Here is a 19796-nt window from a genome sequence, read left to right as displayed (position 1 = left end):
ATGGTTTAAAGGAGTCCTACAATCCAGAACTCAAAGGATTTGGATCCAGAAGGATTTGGATCCAGGATCCAGAAGCTCAAAGGATTTGGACCTGGGCGACTGCTCGTCACCTATTCCTGAAAGCAGTCTACATACAAGGGGAACAGAATTGCTTAGCAGACAATCTCAGCAGAATTCTTCAACCTCACGAATGGACTCCCGACTCCTCGACTCTCCAGTCCGTTTTCTCTCAATGGGGCACACCTCAAATGGATCTTTTTGCAGCTCCCCACAACCATCAACTGCCCCTGTTTTGCTCCAGACTTTACTCTCCTCACCGTCTGGAACCCGATGCATTTCTCCTGGATTGGACCAATCTCTTCCTTTATGTATTCCCTCCTCTTCCGCTCATGCTGCGCACGTTATTCAAGCTCAAGAGGGAACAAGCCACCATGATTCTCATCGCTCCACGGTGGCCCAGACAGCATTGGTTTTCCCTTCTACTTCAACTCAGTTCCAGGGAACCCATACCTCTTCCTCTGTTTCCTTCGCTACTTACACAGCATCAGCAAACGCTTCTTCATCCCAACTTACAGTCTCTGCACCTGACAGCTTGGTATCTCTCGGGCTGACTTCAGATCATGCTCTCCTTTCTCAGCCTGTCCGTTCTATTATTGATGCCTCCAGGAAACCGTCTACTCTTCAATGTTACCAACAAAAGTGGTCTCGGTTTTCTTCCTGGTGCCTGTTACATCACCATAATCCCATGTCTACAGCAGTGGGACTGGTGTTGGACTATCTGTTGTCCTTATCTGACTCTGGTCTTAAATCCTCTTCGATAAGGGTCCACCTTAGTGCCATTGCAGCTTTTCATGAGCCGATTCATGGAAAACCCCTCTCAGCTCATCCCTTAGTTTCAAGGTTCATGAAGGGCCTTTTCAATGTGAAACCACCTCTTAAGGCCCCTCCTGTTGTATGGGATCTTAATGTGGTTCTTTCTGCGTTAATGAAGCCTCCTTTTGAGCCATTGGCCACAACGCATTTTAAATTTCTAACTTGGAAAGTGGTCTTTCTAATAGCTCTCACTTCTGCCAGGAGGGTCAGTGAGCTCCAAGCACTGGTGGCGGATCCACCTTTCACTGTTTTTCACCATGATAAGGTTGTTCTCCGTACACATCCAAAGTTCCTTCCTAAGGTTGTGTCTGAATTTCATCTTAACCAATCCATCGTTCTACCTGTTTTTTTCCCAAAGCCTCATTCTAATCCAGGTGAACAGGCTTTGCATACCTTGGATTGTAAACGTGCTCTGGCTTACTATCTTGATCGCACCAAACCTCACAGATCATCTCCTCAACTGTTTTTGTCCTTTGATCCTAACAAGTTGGGTCATCCTGTATCTAAACGCACTCTGTCCAATTGGCTTGCTGCTTGCGTTTCATTCTGTTATGCTCAGTCGGGCCTGACACTGGAAGGTTCTGTCACGGGCCACAAGATTAGAGCTATGGCAGCGTCTGTAGCTTTCCTCCGTTCCACTCCTATTGAGGAAATCTGCAAGGCTGCTACTTGGTCCTCAGTTCATACTTTTACATCTCATTATTGTCTGGATGCATTCTCCAGACGGGATGGACACTTCGGCCAATCTGTGTTACAAAATTTGTTTTCCTAATGGCCAACCTTCCCTCCATCCCTCTTTTTGTTAGCTTGGAGGTCACCCATCAGTCAAGAATATGCTGCCTGCTTGTCCTGGGATAAAGCACAGTTACTTACCGTAACAGGTGTTATCCAGGGACAGCAGGCAGATATTCTTGCGTCCCTCCCACCTCCCCGGGTTGGCTTCTTAGCTGGCTTATCCTAACTGGGGACCGCGCGCCTCTGTCAGGCGGGAAGGCACTCGCGCACGCGCGGTGCGGCCTAGCTAGAACTTTCTAAAGTTCTTAGAGTGCAATCACTCTAAAATTGTCCGTACCGGGGCTCCGTCGGTGCCGTCACCCATCAGTCAAGAATATCTGCCTGCTGTCCCTGGATAACACCTGTTACGGTAAGTAACTGTGCTATACATGCAGGCTATGCATGCGGTAACAGGCTATACATGTAACAGGCTATACATGTGATAAACAGGCTATATATGCAGGCTATACATGTGGTAAACAGGCTATATATGCAGGCTATAATTATAGATTATACAGGCTATGCAGGCTATACATGCAGACTATACATGCAGGCTATAATTATAGATTATGCAGGCAGCTGCTGGCTTATCCTTTTAGTGGTAGTAATGAGTACTTATCATGTGGTCTGGGTTTAAGACGTTTTGTGCAGACGCTTTGCAAAGGCACGTGCTAAGGCGCACGCACCTTTGCCGTGCGCCTTAGCCGGCACGCCGTTGCCTTGGCTCGATTTTGGTTTCACTGGACGGGAGGGGCGGAGCTGGCTCACACGCCCGGCTGGGGAGGGGGGCAGTTTCGATATTGTACTCAATAGGAATCAGTGGTAAGGTACTATCATGGTTTAAAGGAGTCCTACAATCCAGAACATACAGAGTTAAAACAAACAAAGAAAAATCTGAGCCATGATCTAACCCCTGCGGAGTACCCCAAGGATCACCTCTTTCTCCCACACTCTTCAACCTATACATTGCCTCCCTCGGCTCCTACCTAGACAAACAAGGTCTAACCTCCTACAGCTATGCAGACGACATCACCATTCTCCTTCCTTTCGATCAACCAGCACCATCCATGGCAGACGCAATACACAGAACACTTGAAACAATAGCAACATGGATGAAAGACCACAAACTAAAACTAAATCCGGACAAAACAAACTTCATCCTACTCGAAAATAACAAATCCCCAACCGTAACAAACCTTGTCATAAACTCTACAACATACCACATCCAACCCACTTTAAAACTCCTGGGAGTGCTAATAGACAGAGGCTGTACAATGCAGCCACAAATCAACAAAACAATAAAAAAATCATTTGCAGTCATAAGAAACCTGAGGCAAGTCAGAAAATTCTTCGACAGAAAACAATTCCAACTCCTGGTACAATCCCTAATCCTAGGTCTAACAGACTACTGCAACATACTATATCTCCCCTGCACAGCAACCATGATAAAACAACTACAAACAATACAAAACACAGTCCTAAGACTGGTCTACTCACTGAAGAAATTCGACTACATCACAGAGGCATACCACGACTCGCACTGGCTCCCAATACAAGCGAGAATACACTTCAAATTTTACTGCCTACTATTCAAAGCAATAAACGGAGACAGCCCAGCCTATTGGAACAATCGTCTAATTCAATCCACCTCAACATAGGAGAACCCATGCACCATTCACACACCCTCCAACCAAAAACGTCAAAAGAAAAAAACTATGACAACCTCCTAGCCACTCGAGCTGCAACACTCGACCTCCAACTCTACAACCTATTGACCTCAACCATAGACTACAAAACCTTCAAAAAAGAAATAAAAACCCTTCTATTCAAAAAACACATAAAACCGAACTTAACACAATCAGAAATGTCCCAACCTTCACCTACAACTACTCCATATGTACTTCTAATATCATGACAATTCAGAAGTAATCCTTAGCAACTCAAAGAAATGTACAAACTACTCCCTAAATACTTCTAATGTCCTGACATTCCATTTGTAATCCGCCTTGAACCACAAGGTAATGGCGGAATAGAAATCCCTAATGTAATGTAATGTAATATAACTTCTGTTTTCTTTATGAACTTACAGGATGTGGCCTCCTAAACCAAGTATTGTACTTCTTGACTTCGGTTTATATCTTTTCTTGTTCCCAGATACAAGTCAGGGCAATATCCTGAAAATATGGAGAAAATAACCATCTGCAACAATTCTTCAGTTGCCACAGAGCTCTTCTTCTGTTTCCTACATGATGTGAAGGCAACCACCTTTATCTTGGAACCTCCCAATATGATTCTCAGTCCCAATGAAAAACAGGTAAAGAATACTAACAGTGATAGAATAAGGTTGATATCAACTTAATTAGTCCAGTATACTTTAAAAACTGTAGCTGCCAACTTTCCCCTGAGACAACAATAATTTTTCTCAAATCCATTTTTACTCAGCTCATAGATCCAATACTAGAGTGTTCATGTGCATATTTACAAAATCCTACAAAGTTCAGTACTCTTCCTTCTTCTCTATAATCTTTCTCAGCTCTCCTTGCCATCTTGATTCAGTCTTTTTCAGTTAAATTCTACATATATGCAGATAACACTCTTTTGGTTTCCAGACAGAATCCTTTGGCTCTTTATCTGACCTCTCTCCAGGACTGCCAGGATGCCATAGATAATTGGCTGTTCTCCAAAAAACTTATCCCTAACTCCACAAAAACAATGAGTCTATGGGAAATGCCTCAAAATCTCACCCTTCCATCTCCCGTACCCTATGGAATTCCCCCATCTAAGTTGTTGATTCCATGCACTACCTTGGGATGATCCTGGTCTCACAACTGACATTTAATTCTCATATCTCATCTGCTGTAAAATCCTGCTTTTTCTCAATGTGTCTCATCCATTCCCTCCGTAGCTACTTTGATACTGCTTGTGCATATCTTCTTTACTCGCTGGTTGTAATTTATCTCTACTACTACAATGTTGTCTTTTCTAGCTTCCCTACTTGCTCCTTGAAACACCTTCAAACAGTTCAAAATACAGCTGTCAGGATTCTTTCCCATACCTATCTCCGTGATCATGTCATCCCTTTCCTCGCACAACACCACTGGTTCCCTGTCTCATTCTTCATCCAGTATAAAATCCTGACCCTAGTGCACTAGAACCTGCATCTTGGCCTTCCTGCATACCTTTCTTCTTTAATTACTCCTTATATCACTTGTGTGCTCTTCATTCTGCAGTTTTCTGCTCCCGTCTTTAATCAACCAGGCATTGTACCTTTTTCTGCCAAACTCCTGCACTTTGGAACTCATTTCCACTTGAACTTTGTGCTGAACTCTCCTATCCCAAATTCTGCTCTGCCTTGAAAACTTACCTTTTCTCTCTCACTTTTCCCTCTAGGCCCCCAGCTAGTGTGGTTACCTGTTGAACAGCAAGGCAGTCTTTACCTAGCTGTCACTGATTCTTCTCTCTGCCCTTTTTATTTTGATGGAGTTCCTTTCTTATAAACAACCTCCTTCACATCGTAAACATTCTCCTTCTACACCTTCTGTTTCTGGGCAGCCACTGCAATAGCGGCAAATGTGCTAAAGGCCTTGAACTGATTCAGTGGAAATTGTTCATAACTCTGCCCAATTCTTCTAGATCAGGGGTGTCAAAGTCCCTCCTCGAGGGCCGCAATCCAGTTGGGTTTTCAGGATTTCCCCAATGAATATGCATGAGATCTATTAGTATACAATGAAAGCAGTGCATGCAAATAGATCTCATATATATTCATTGTATTTTATAAACACAAAGAGGTATATTTGCTACAAATTTATAAACTAAAATTCCCACACATTCATTAATCACTTCTTTTTTTCACCCCACACGTGTTAATACTTTTTAAAAACAAATTTTAATTTTTTTTTTAAATGAACAGCATAAAATAAAAAGTGATTAATGAATGTATGGGAATTTTAGTTTATAAATTTGTAGCAAATATAGTTTTGTGTTTATAACATATATTCTAGTATAGTAGAGCTATTGAATTGATATAAGTCCCAAAATTGTTTAGTGTGTGATACATATTCATTGGGGAAATCCTGAAAACCCGACTGGATTACGGCCCTCAAGGAGGGACTTTGACACCCCTATTCTAGATCAATCGGAACTTGCCTTCACTATACTATTAACATTGGTCTCTCATATCAACCAACCTATGTCTTCTCTCAGTCCTTATTGAAGGTTTCTCTTTTCATTTTATACCTATAACCTCCTAAAAAAAACAAATCTTCAGTTGGTCATGACACAGGTTCCATTTCAAGTTTCCATTTTCAAGTTTTTGATTTCCAGCAGTATTTATACTTCATATTCCTATGAGCTCCACTGCACAAACTCGCATTGGTAGGAAATCCACCATGATCATAGAGCCTGTAAGATGTTTCTTTTTCCCATTCCTTGGACTCCATTCCACTAAGAGGGGAATCTAAAATGGGTATAGAGGTCTGTAAAATTAAATTCCTCCACATGTCTTTCATCAAGAATAACACAAATTGGCACGCATCAATCAGGCTATAACTGCTTCAGGATTCCAATATAGGGTGTAGAGCCTGTAAGGTGGTTATTTTTCCTGCGGCTGGAATACATGGATATAAGGACATGATGGGATCTAACAGGGGTGTAGAACCTGTAAATTAGATCTGCCCCATCCCATATCAGAACCTTGCACTGCTTTATTTTCAAAGCAGGATCAACAAAGTGTTTTCTTGAAACATGTCTTCCACTGTGCCATCAATGTTTTATACAGTACCTTCCAGAAGGCATCCATTTACCTCAACTATTTTTCCATACACCTTTTCTTTCGTGAACATTCTCCACAATACGTTTTACTCCATCTCCTTTTGATTCTAAAAGGCCTGAAGGTTTGGAAGTGGCTGTAGGGGAGGAGGAGGAGGCCACTACATCCTTTTTTGGATAATTTTTTTCTTTTTGCTCTAGCTTATTTCAGCCCTAGTCTCTGGGCTGATGGGTTTCTTCTATATAGTCTACAATTACACGTTGATGCATTCTGAAATCAGTAAGCCCATTAGACTTGTTCCTACTGGGTTTTCCATACAAGTTTCTTACATTTCTTTCATTTTTGTTTTTAACACACAGATAATTTCTGTGCTCGAGCGCGCTTCATCTCCACTTCTCCTGGTATGCTGAGCCGCTCCAGTTGCAATGTGCGCTATACCTCAGCAGGAGACTCTAGTTCTCTGGCTCTCTGTTGAGAGAATGAGCACAGCCATGGTTCTTCTTTCTGTTTCAGCCTTGACAAAGATCTTTCTTTCAAGAGTCAAAGATCTGTTTTACATCTTGGTGCCTTTTGGGGTGGCCTCAGCAGGCGCTGCTCTTTTCTCATTCTATCAGACTCTTTTAGCTGCATCCAGACAACCTTCTATATTGGACTGCTGTAAGGAGTGGCAGAGATGGTTTCCTCTGTTTAGGATTTTTATCTTATCAAGCCTTTATCCAAATTTATATCTTTTTGTGGGAGTTTTTCTACTCCTACTCCTCTTTCCCACTCAGCTCCTCGCCTCACTTCAGTCAGAGTTCGCCCTAGGGATGTGAGTATTTTCCATGTTCAGGTCAACAACCTGCTCATCCTCTGGTTTCCAGCTTTGTAATAGGTCTTGTTGACCTCCACCGATCTCTAGTGGGTTGGGATCTTCATCTTGTTCTCACCAAATGGTTGGATTCTTCATTTGAACCAATGTTCTCTGTACATCTTAAATTTTTCTCTTGGACAGTGGTCTTTGTCATCTCTATCACTTCTGAATGTTGAGGGACTGGGCATCCAGAGTGGGTATGAGACCCATCCTGTACATTTTTTTTCACCAGGATAAAGTACTTTTTCTATACCCCTTCTTTATTCTGGACAGGTCATGGGATGTAATATACATTTCATCTCTCTAAAACCCCATTCTCACCCGGGAGGGTAGCTCTTCATACCTTGGACTGCAAGCAAACCTCGACTTTTATTTCAAGGAATTCAGTCATGCAGAACCTGTTCTCACCTGTTTATCTCCTTCATTCCACATACCTTGCAGTCTGTATTAGAGAATGGCACAGGGAAAAAATCTGTCCCCGTCACTGCCCCGTCATCGGACCACAATCCCATTCACCGTCCTGACCCCACCATCTCCTTCACCACCCTGTCCCCATCCCCGCTGTCCCCTTCACCGCAGCATCCACCCTTCCCTCTCACCACCTCTCCGCCCTTCAGCGGCCCGAGAATCTCCCTCCCTCCCCCTTCGCGGCGTAAAGAAACTTAAGGGATGGAAGGCACGCGGTCACTGATAGCGCGCACAGCCCCTTCCCCCCTCCCTCTGGCCAAATCTATCTCCCTCCTTCCTCACTTTCACAGCACTTTAGAAAAGAAACTGATGCCGGTGAAGCTTGCCTGTGCCGCCCTGTAGTCACGTGTGTGTGGGCGGAAGCTTCTCCTCTGGCAATTGCCATTTTATAAACACAAATTAAATAGAGCAAGGTTCAACAAAACCCATCTCCCCTCCCTTTCACAAATATCCCCTTCACTATTCTGAAAACTGAACAAACCAAATTACAACAGAATGCTACATAGAAAAATCAAGCTAACAGAATAATTTAGTCATACATGGCAAGAATAATGTTAGGGGAGTGCAACTAGGGCAACTGCCCCATGGTCAGAGAAAGAGCCCTAAGCCAGCTGGAAGCTAAAGAAGCACAGTGTGGACTTTGCTGTCCCCAGTTATGTCTAATCCCAGCTCTAACAGGATACATATTTCAAATCTGAAATATTCTAATCACAAAATATAAAATAAATTTATTTTTTTTCTTTTTGTTGTCTGGTAATTTTATTCTTCAAATCACATTGGTCTCAGGCTTTGGTTTTAGGTTCCTTCTGTCTTCATCGTGGCATGGCTGGATCCTGAAGGTAAAATAGACGCAAGAGGAGCTGTGGAGAAGATGCCAAGTCTGACATGGACGCAATTTTTTTTACCACAGGAGTAAGACTTTGCACCGCTCCCACGAGGCGGTAAAAGGTCTTGTCCCCATTCCTGCGGTAAACTAGTTACAAATGTCTCCATTCCTGCGGATTTACTGCGGTGACCTGCGGTTTATCTCGGTAAACGGTCCCCCATGTCATTCTCTAGTCTGTATTGCTTTTCCATTTTTTCGTTGTACTGCAACTTGAGGAATATCTGATAGCATATAAGATCTTAGCTATTGTGATTTTGGTTGCATTCTTCCGTCCCGTTTCCATGGAGAATATCTGTAATGCAGCTACTTGGTCCTCATTTTACACGTTCATGCTCACTTCTGTCTGGAATCTTTGTCCAGAAGAGAGGATCAATTCGGCCAAGCAGTTTTATAAAATATATTATCCCAGGACAAACAGGCAGGATGTTCTCACATGGGGGTGATGTCATTCCACGGAGCCCTGGTGCAGACAACTACCAAAGTGCACCCACACTGCCAAAGACTGTAGAAAGTCTGCAGCTGACCGCACTGCGCATGCGCTAGTGCCTTTCTGTCAACAGTCGCGTGGCCCCTCAGTTCATTTTATTCCGCTCAGTGAAAAGTCATTTTTTACTAAATGTCTGTGATTCAGCTCTGCCTTTCTGCTATCATGTGTATTTTCCCCCCCAGTTTTCATTGCTTTTTTAATTTCTTATTGTAAAAATATTTTTTAAAAAATACATTTATTTTCCTTTCCCTAACTTGATTGTCGGTTAGTGATTGCCTGTCGGGCCTTCTTAATAGCTCAAGCCTACAGGCTGGACTGAAACTTCTTAAGGACTCGGTGATTAAATTAAATTTAGCTCTGGCGGTATTCACCTCCATGTCTCGGCCATTGACGGGCTTCAATAAATGCAGCGGTTGTCAACGGACAATTTTAATAACTGATCCGCACAATTAGTGCATACAGCAGTGGCGTACCAAGGGGGAAGCAGGGGGATTGGTCTGCCTCAGGTGCACACCCAAAGGGGTGCACAGCCAGCCACCCTCCCTATTCTGCCACTGCTGCTTTTCTTAACCAGCAGCAGTAAACAGGGGTGTCCGCCGGTGCTCACTCTGGCAGTTCTTCAGCTTCTGGCCAGCTCCCCTGCTCAAAGTCACGGGCGTCAGCTCCTCGTGCGATCCGCGGCTGCATCAGAAGCGTTCCCTTTAACATCATGATGTCAGAGAGAAGGCTTCCGACGCAGCTGCAGATCATGCGAGGTGTAGACGCCTGTGGCTTTGAGCAGGGGAACCGGCCAGAAATGCTGGGCAGGGAAATATTATTGTTGCACAGGGAAGGAGGGGGGCGTAGAAATGTAGCTGCACAGGGAAGGGGGGTGTAGAAATGTTGCTGTTGCTGCACAGGGAAGGGGGTGTAGAAATGTTGCTGATGCTGCACAGGGAAGGGGGAGGCATAGAAATGTTGCTGCTGCACATGGAAGGGGGGAGGGTAGAAATGCTGCACAGGCAAGGGGGAGCATTGCTGCACAGGCAAAAGGGGGAGCAATGCTGCACAGGCAAGGGGGGAGCAATGCTGCACAGGCAAGGGAGGAGAAATGCTGCACAGGCACGGGGGGGGGGGAGAAATGCTGCACAGGCAAGGGGGGAGAAATGCTGCAGCTGCACATGCAAGGGGGGAGAGAAATGCTGCTGCAGCACCCAATTGGGGAGAGAAAGGGACAGAGGGAGAAGGAAGACAAGGGAGAGGAACCATAGATGCCAAGTCCATGGGAGGGAGGGAAAAGAAAAAAGGAAAGGAGATACCAGACCATGGAGGGGGAAGAAGAGATGCCATGGCATGGGGGAAGGGAAGGGAAGGAGATAGAGATACCAGACCATGGTGTGGAGTGGGAAGCAAGGAAGGAAAGGAGAAGAGAAAGAGAGAGATGCCAAAGCATAGGGGAGGGGGTAGAGACATAAAAATGGAGAGGGGGTGAAGCTGAAATGAGTCGTGTGCAAAGAAGAGAAGGGACCCCAGATATACAGTTTATTGAAGGGACATAGAAAGAGGGAAGATGCCATATGGAAGAGAAAGAGGGTGGACAGTAGATGGAAGGGGCAGAGAGAATGTGGGCAGTAGTGTGGGCAGACTTGATGGGCTATGGCCCTTATCTGCCGTCATCTTTCTATGTTTCTATGTTTCTAGATGGAAGGGGTAGATAGAGAGGGCAGAAGCTGGGTGGAAGGGGCAAAGAGAGGGCAAATATTGCATGGAAGGAAGAGAGGACAATGCTGTATAGAAAGAAGAGAGCAAAGAGAAGATGATTAAAGCAGAAACGACAAAGGTAGAAAGATATTTTTGTTGCTTTACTTAGAATCAAGTAGTATTGTAACTGTATCGATAAAAGTTTATAAATAGGAAATGGAAATAAGGCCATTTTTGGGACTAAACCCCTTTCCTCAGGTCAGGACAAGATACCATAACAGCAGTATACTGTACTGTTCTGAAGAAAGATTTGGCCTCTGAAAGCTAATTGAAAAATGGATTAATCCAATAAAATGGTATTGTCTTATTTCTCATTTTGTTTTATTTTTATTTGTTAATTTGTAAAGTGGTAATTGTTATGTATCAGTTTTCAAATTTATATCTACTGTCTTTATATTTTGCACAGTATTAGGGGACATATGTCACTGTTTTTGTGGTGTTGTGGTGTTGCATTGTATGCAGAGTCTCGTTTCTTGGCGGTTCAGTTTAACTTTTGTCTACATATTTCTACTTTTAGTTTGTGATTATTCCATATTGGGCGAGGGTGTATCTCTGTTCTGTGTGTATGAAAAGGACATAGTTTTCAATTGGTATTGACTGCAGGATCAATTGACTGTGCGGGATCTGGCTTGTTTAGTTTTACAATGTATGTGTTGGTGTTCTAATGCTCACTGCAGTGTTTAAGATGCTGTCTTTTCCTAGGTACACTCTTGTGCGATATGTGGATTGTTATTAAAAATCATATTTTTCATATAGATGGGGTGGGGGGTCAAAAAATGATGGGCCCCTGGTGTCATATATGTTTGGTACGCCACTGGCATACAGTATCTCAGGCCTCACCATTGCGTAGACACTTACGCTCGTTGTTCCACATTCCAGAAGCCCACATCAGGTGCAGCCTCCTACAGCATCAAAAATTGTTCAGTACATCCATAGAGGGGGTTTTGACATTACCTACATCCACACTGAAAACATCGACATTCACATTGGCAAATGTGCCGAGGGCATCTACATCAAGGCCGGTAACACCTTTGGAAGCACCAGTGCTAACACTGATATCAGACATGGCACCTTTCTCAGGAAACCCACCTAAGAAGTCACCTTCACAATTCGGGGCACAGGTCATTCAGGCAGTAAAGCCAATTTATGCCAACCAAGTGCAAACCCCCTTTATGTCTTGTCTCTAAAACAAGAGGTATATTATCTTCATCATCTTCTCCAGAGCAAGCCATGACGTATATGGCACTGGCGTCTAAGCCACAGGTACCAGTGTCATCCTTCCAACAAAAGCTGGATGCTTTGATCCGAGCAGAGTTTGGAGAACATTTTGGACTATTATCAATAACTCCTCCAGTACCAGTCCAGTCTCAGCACTCTACTATGCGAGATGTTATTACCACTGCTCTGTCTCAACACTGATCCTCATCGAGACACCGATCACCATAGAGGCATCACTCTCCATTGAGAAACCTATCCCCATCGAGGTATTCATCAAAAAAGAAACATCTTTACTCATCGATGGAGAGGCATGGCAGGATATCCTCATCTAGACATCGTTCGATATCCAGTTATGCATCCAGGTATAGTTGTTCCCCTTGAGACCTTAACAACTTTCAACATCGACTAAACATTGCTCATCAAGATGACATTCTTCCTCTTCTCGATGCTCTTCTAAGTCTGACAAACAATTGAAGAAGCGAAAGCATGTTTCTGCATCTTCACCCTCATCACCACAACATCACTTGTCAAGGAACCAATCCTCCTCTTCTTGTGGCTCATCCAAGTCTAGAAAACAAAAACATCTCTGTCGCTTTCACCAGATCACCATAGAGCAATTCTGGTCCTCGAGGGCCGGAATCCAGTCAGGTATTCAGGATTTTCCCAATGAATATGCATTGAAAGTAGTGCATGCAAATAGATCTCGTGCATATTCATTGGGAAAATCATGAAAACCCGACTGGATTCAGGCCCTCGAGGACCGGAGTTGCCCACCCCTGCCATAGAGCCAAATGTCCCATGAAGTCACCTTCATTAAATCAGGATTCAAACCTTCAACTTCATAAAGATGTTGCAAATTCATCTCCTCTAATCTCAGCCTCGCCTCGCTCACATCTTAAATCATCTTCTAGAGCAGTGGTTCCCTACCAGGCCAGTCGGGTTTTGGGGATAGCCCTAATGAATATGCATGAGAGAGATTTGCATATAATGGAGGTGACAGGCATGCAGATCTGCTCCATGCATATTCATTAGGGCTATCCCCAAACCCGACTGGCCTGGTGGTCCTCCAGAACAGGGTTGGGAACCACTGTTCTAGAGACCCATCTCCTGTTCAGAGATTGTCTTTTACAAAACTGCGATAGCAGTTTCTAGCGCGGGGAGCAACGGTGAGTGGCCCGCGCTGTTCCCGACGCTCACTGAGTTCCTATGAGTGTCGGGAGCAGCGCAGGCCATTCAGCGCACCTCCCCACACTGGAAACTGCTATCGAAGTATCGTAAAAAAGGAGATAAGTATTCTTAAGAGTTTTGGGATACTATGGATTATGACCAACAACCCAAAGAATGATTAAAGCTATCTTTACATGCCATTTTGAAAGACACGTTATATAAGAATTGTGAATAGGCTCTTTTAGTACCTGTAGCTCCTTGAAATAAACTTCTCAAAATCAAATCTACAACCATCACAAATTCTCCAGTTTATAGGAGCTCAACTGGATACTATACAGATGAGAGCTTTTCTCCCTCAATAGTGCCAAGATGCATTAATTCACCTTTTGTCATCAAATTTCTCAGTTACCAACTATATCAGCCAGAAGCATGATGATTCTTCTCGGTCACATGGCCTCTATTGTTCATGTCATGTCATATGCAAGACTTCACCTGCGTACTCCACAATGGACTTTAGCCACACAGTGGTCTCAGGTGTATGATCCTTTATCAAAGCACATTTCAGTAACATCATCTCTAAAGCAATCGCTTCAGTGGTGAATGAACTCTTCCAATCTTTCAAGAGGATTGTTGCTTCATATTCCACTGTATCAGAAAATACTCACAACAGATTCATCAACATATGCTTGGAGAGCTCATTTGGGATGTTTCCGCAACCAGGGTCGCTAGTCTCTCACAGAACACAAATACCAGATAAATATTTTTGAATTCAGAGCGATTTACAAAGCCCTCAAAGTTTTTCAACATCTTCTCTATGGTAAAGTCCTTCTCATTCGAACTATCAAGTTGCCATGTATGGCGCAGGACCTGCTTACATTGGAAAGTTGGTCCTCAACCTGGCAGCTAGGCTTCAATGCTAAGAAATGTAAGGTCATGCACCTCGGAAGCGGAAATCCATGCAGGACGTACTTCTTGAACGGAGAAACTTTAACTAGGACTTCAGCAGAACGAGATTTAGGAGTAATCATCAGTGCAGACATGAAAACTGCCAATCAAGTGGAGAAGGCTTCATCTAAGGCAAGGCAGATATTGGGTTGTATCAATAGAAGTTTCGTCAGCCGAAAGCCTGAAGTCATAATGCCATTGTACAGGGCCATGGTGAGACCTCATCTGGAGTACTGTGTGCAATTCTGGAGGCCACATTACAATAAAGATGTGCGCAGAATTGAATCGGTTCAACGGACGGCCACCAGGATGATCTCGGGGCTCAAGGGTCTCTCGTACGAAGAGAGACTGAACAAATTGCAGCTCTACACTCTTGAGGAACGTAGGAAGAGGGGAGACATGATCGAAACATTTAAGTACCTCACGGGACGTGTCGAAGTGGAAGATGATATTTTCTTTCTCAAGGGACCCTCGGCCACAAGAGGGCACCCGCTCAAACTCAGGGGCGGAAAATTTCATGGCGACACCAGAAAGTATTTCTTCACAGAGAGAGTGGTTGATCATTGGAACAAGCTTCCAGTGCAGGTGATCGAGGCAGACAGTGTGCCAGACTTTAAGAATAAATGGGATACCCATGTGGGATCCCTACGAGGGTCAAGATAAGGAAATTGGGTCATTAGGGCATAGACAGGGGGTGGGTAAGCAGAGTGGGCAGACTTGATGGGCTGTAGCCCTTTTCTGCCGTCATCTTCTATGTTTCTATGTTTCTATATATAAACAAGCAGGGAGAAACAGGCTCTCTTCTTCTTTGTCAAGAGGCACAAAAAATATGGACTTGGGCCATTGCTCAAAAGATTTTTTTGAGAGCAGTCTACATTCAAGGAGAACAGAATTGTATGGCAGACATGGGGGAGGTGGGGGAGGATATCTTATTCTTCAAGGAACCCACGTCAACACGAGGGCATCCATGGAAAATCAGGGGAGGGACATTGCATGGCGACACCAGGAAATACTTCTTCACGAGAGGGTGGTGGATCGATGGAATGGTCTTCCGATGCAGGTGATTGAGGCCAGCAGTGTGCCTGATTTTAAAGCTAAATGGGATCGAAAGGTGGGATCTCTTCGCAAAGGGAGGTAGGGGAGGGTCATTGGTGTGGGCAGACTTGATGGGCCTTGGCCCTTATCTGCCGTCACTTTCTATGTTTCTATGTTTCTACAAGCTCAGTCAAATGCTTCAGCCTCATGAATGGGCTCTCAACTCGACAATTCTTCAGCTAGTCTTCTCCAAGTTTGTGTCTCTCCTCAACCACAAACTACCCCATTATTGCTCAAGACTACATTCTCCTCATCACCTAGAGGCAGATGCCTTCCTATTGGATTGGACTCACAAATTTCTTTATGCGTTTCCACCCATTCCTCTCATTCTCAAAACGTTTTTCAAACTCAAATGAGAGTCAGCCACCATGATACTAACAGCTCCTCGTTGGTCAAGACAACATTGGTTTCCTCTCCTGCTCCGTTTGTCAACCAGAAATCCAATATATTTTCCAATATTTTCTTCTCTCCTTACTCAGAGCCAAGGATCTCTTCTACATCCCAACCTTGGGTCTTTGCATCTGACAGCTTGGTATCTCTCAGTTTAAGTTCTCTTGATTTGCCTATCTCCCGCCCTGTCAAAATCATTTTGGAAACTTCCAGAAAATCATCCACGTTACAGTGTTACATGCATAAGTGGACACGATTTTCTAATTGGTGTATTCATAATCAACTTATTCCAGTTTCCTCTTCTATTTCTTCAGTATTGGATTATCTTCTGCACTTATCTGACTCTGGTCTTAAAATTACATCTATTAGAGTCCATCTCAGTGCAATAAATGTTTTTCATCAACCAGTGGATGGAAAACCTATATATAATCATCCTTTAATTTCCAGATTTATGAAAGCACCTTTTTTTTTTTTTTTTTTTAACAATTTTATGTTTAAATGATTTTTATTATTCCAGCAGTAAGAAGCAAATACAAACAGTAGTACCATTCAGGAAATAACATTTTCAACAATATAATCAGTTTTCCTCCCCTCCCCAAGAATCCATGGCCAGTCAAACAGCTGAGAGTGGGAATAAAATCTTAAAGATTCAAAAGTCTACTGCGAGCACGCGGTGTGAGGTCCTGCCAGAAGTGCTCCCACACCTGACAAAATTTGCAACCCAGGCCAAGAGTCAAGTCTCCCACCATGCGTCTCTCCAGTGTTATCATTAGGGATCTCCATTAGGGATCATTAGGGATCTCCATTGTGCATATGACGGGGGATCACGGGAGAGCCAGTTGGTGAGGATGGCTTTTTTTCCCATCAAAAGGGCTCTGGAGATAAATGCTGACATTCCCCTGGGTTTGGGCGAGGCTATATTATAAAATCCAAATAACGCCCTTGGTTGCGGAAGCCATCGCCTTCCCCAAAGCGATGTGGTATATATGCCAAGATGTCTCCAAAACTGTTGGATTGCGGGGCAGGCCCAAAACATGTGACTCAAAGATGCGTGAGCCTGATTGCATTTCGGGCAAGAATGCAACGCAGTAATCCCCATCCGGGCTGCACGTTCCGGTGGAATGTAAAGTCTAAGAACAATTTTCAATTGCATTTCCCAGTGAGTAATATTGGGTGACACCTTCTGAATGTTCTTCAGGACCCGTTGTAACTGTTGAGCAGTCAACTGGCAATGCAAGTCCTCAGCCCACGCTGTCGCTAATATATCCAGATTCGTACTTGGTTGGCAATCCCGGATCCCCACAATATGAAATCGTAGAGGAATCCTCTGTTGGGCTGAAAAGCTGAAGAGTTCCGAAAGTGCCTCCCTGCAGACTTCAGTAAGGGCAGACTGGGAGGGACTGAACATAGTGACGGATTTGGCAATAGGCGAAGAGATCATTAGCCTGTAGGTCAAAAGTTCGTTGCAGCTCGGCAAATGTGACCCTCCTCCGAAAACAGGTGAAAAAGATATTGTAGACCTTGTGCTTGCCACCTAATAAAGGTGGCATTTTGCATGCCCGGCTGGAAAGCTCCTTTGCCCTGTATAGGCAAATATAAAGATACCCTAGAAGACAATTTGGCTATTTTACAGACCCATCTCCTTGTCCTTCTGGCCGGCGTAAAAATGGGGTAGTGAGACACCAAAGGACGCATCCTCGGATCCGCCACAAGTAGAAAATAGCTCACATGAAACGGAGCCAGCAAAGATAACTCCAGTGGTGTAGCAGAAAAATCAGATGTTCCTCTAAACCAATCATTAATATGTCTCATCTAACAAGCCATAGCATACCAACGTACATTTAATAAACCATAGCCCCCCCTATCCCTGGGCAGACACATCCGTAGCAAGGGCATACGTGGTCGCTTACCACCCCATAGAAAACGTTGTAGCTCTTTCGTTAAACGAATGTTATGGGCATGGGACAGCAGCAGAGGTAAAATTTGAAAGCGATATAACCATTTGGGAAAGAGCACCATATTAAAAAGGGCTACCTGGCCCGCCACCGATAAGGGAAAAGTGGACCAATTCTGTAGATGTTGTGAGGTGTCTTGAAGCAATGGGATGATATTGCTGGTGTACAGGGTCGTAAGGTCTCGGGGTATCTGTACCCCCAAATAGCGAATTGAAGTCTGAGCCCACGTAAATGGGAAGTGACCGCTCCAGGTCTGTTGTAGTGTCGGGGGGCTAGCTAGGGCCAGAGATTTCTGGTAGTTCAACGTAAATCCCGAATAAAATTTGAATTCGTCAAGCGCTTGCAATAAATATCGAACAGAGTGAGTGGGGTCAGTTAGCAAAAATAATAGGTCATCTGCAAAGGCCAACACTTTGAGTAAATGAGTCCCGAAGTCCACACCCACTATGTCGGGGTCCTGAGACACTGTGCGAAGAAAGGGTTCGAGGTACAATAGAAATAAGAGGGGTGACAGGGGACAGCCCTGTCAAGTTCCCCTCTCAATAGGTATTGGGTCAGTAATAATGTCATTGACAAGTAGTCTTGCTGTTGGAGTGGAATATAAAGTGCGTAATGCCGAAGCGAACCAGCCAGATATCCCCATACAATTTAACATTTCAAAGAGGTACGTCCAATTGACCTGGTCGAACGCCTGTGCCGCATCCAAACTGAGTAGAAGCATAGGAGTGTGATGGAATTGCATGTGCGTTAAGGCTATCAATGCTTTACGTACGTTGTGTACTGCTTGTCTACCCTGTACAAAGCCGACTTGTGTGGATGCAATCACATCGGGGAGAAGGGTCGCTAATCTATCAGCTAAGATTTTGGACAGAATTTTGATGTCTACATTCAGCAAAGAAATTGGGCGATAGGACTCGGGAGCAGAACTGTCTTTGCCAGGCTTCAATATCAACGTGATTAAAGCCTCATTCGCTTCTCCAGGGAAATGTTCATCCTGGATTACCTGGGAGTAATAGTCCCTTAAAAAAGGACTTAGCTGCCCTGAGAGCAGTTTATAAAATTCTGCCGTAAAGCCATCCGGCCCTGGAGCCGAAAAATTTTGTTGATTGTGGATAGCTTTATGTAGTTCTTTAAGGGTGATGGGTGCATTAAGAAACCTAACATCCGAGCCAGAGAGCGGCTGTAAACCGGAATCCGTGAAATAGTCCTTAATAAGGGGTTCAGCTCCCGAGTCCTGGCGCCCATATATCTTCCCGAAGTGGGACTGAAAAATTTGTGCAATGTGTTCAGTAGTGTGTTGAAATTGGCCCGTACTCAATCCCAAAACATAACGATGACCCCGCACCTGGGAAGTCAAGCGGGCTAATAACTTCCCTGCCCGATTTCCATAGCGATGGTAGCGAAATTTTTGATACAAGAGCATTTTCACCGTGCGCTCATGTATATAGGAGTTGAGGGTCGTTTCCATGGAAGCTAAGTGTTCCCTAGCGTGGCGGGTCGGGAATAGGGTAAACCGACGCTTAGCGCTTGCTAGTTCTTTTTCCAACCACAGTATTCCCCGGGACAAACGGCGATTACGCGCTATTACATAAGCTATACAATCTCCTCTGAGCATCACCTTAGCCGTTCTCCAAAACAGTGTCGGATCATTGCTATGCTGACCATTAAAGTCTAGGAATTCACCCCATTTAGTCGTTAGGTATGTTTTGAAATGGTCATCAGAAAATAGATAACTAGGGAAGCGCCAACCTACAGGTCCGCGTAAACTGAAGCCCACATTCACATCTAGCCAGATCATCGCGTGATCTGAAATCACCGCCGGGCCTAATACCCCTGCATCCACATTTAGAAATGCTCTGCGCGTGGTAAGAATGTAATCTATCCTAGATTGTGTGTTATATGCTCTGGAGCGGTGTGTATAATCCCTTCAGTGGTATGGAGAATTCTCCACGGGTCCACCAGATCTAAAGTGGCGCAAAGATAGGGCAGGCCTCTGGTATGAGATATACTCGCACCAGGTCCCGGCTGAGAACGATCACAAGTTGGGTCAAACACCTGATTGAAATCCCCTGCAATGTATACCGGATCAGTAACCCGCCCAAGAAGCATGGCAGTTAGACCCTCAAAGAAGGAATGGTCATAGGTATTAGGTGCATATACATTCATCAAGTAAAAGG

General features: G+C 44.2%; 1 protein-coding gene across 6 annotated transcripts in view; it reads left to right on the top strand.

Moving 5' to 3' along the window:
* Nucleotides 1-19796, top strand: part of HYDIN (HYDIN axonemal central pair apparatus protein) — a 1718235-nt gene that overhangs the window by 1200375 nt on the left and 498064 nt on the right. For all 6 annotated transcript variants that reach the window (XM_033943280.1, XM_033943278.1, XM_033943277.1 and 3 more), the window contains one exon: nucleotides 3802-3961. In XM_033943280.1, the coding sequence (XP_033799171.1) occupies nucleotides 3802-3961 (160 nt within the window). The remainder of the gene's footprint in view (nucleotides 1-3801; nucleotides 3962-19796) is intronic.

The sequence above is a fragment of the Geotrypetes seraphini genome, chromosome 4 (genome assembly GCF_902459505.1).
Source record: "Geotrypetes seraphini chromosome 4, aGeoSer1.1, whole genome shotgun sequence".
Classification (NCBI taxonomy): domain Eukaryota; kingdom Metazoa; phylum Chordata; class Amphibia; order Gymnophiona; family Dermophiidae; genus Geotrypetes; species Geotrypetes seraphini.
Note: the sequence above shows the minus strand (reverse complement) of the source record. Positions and strands in the feature narration are given on the sequence as shown.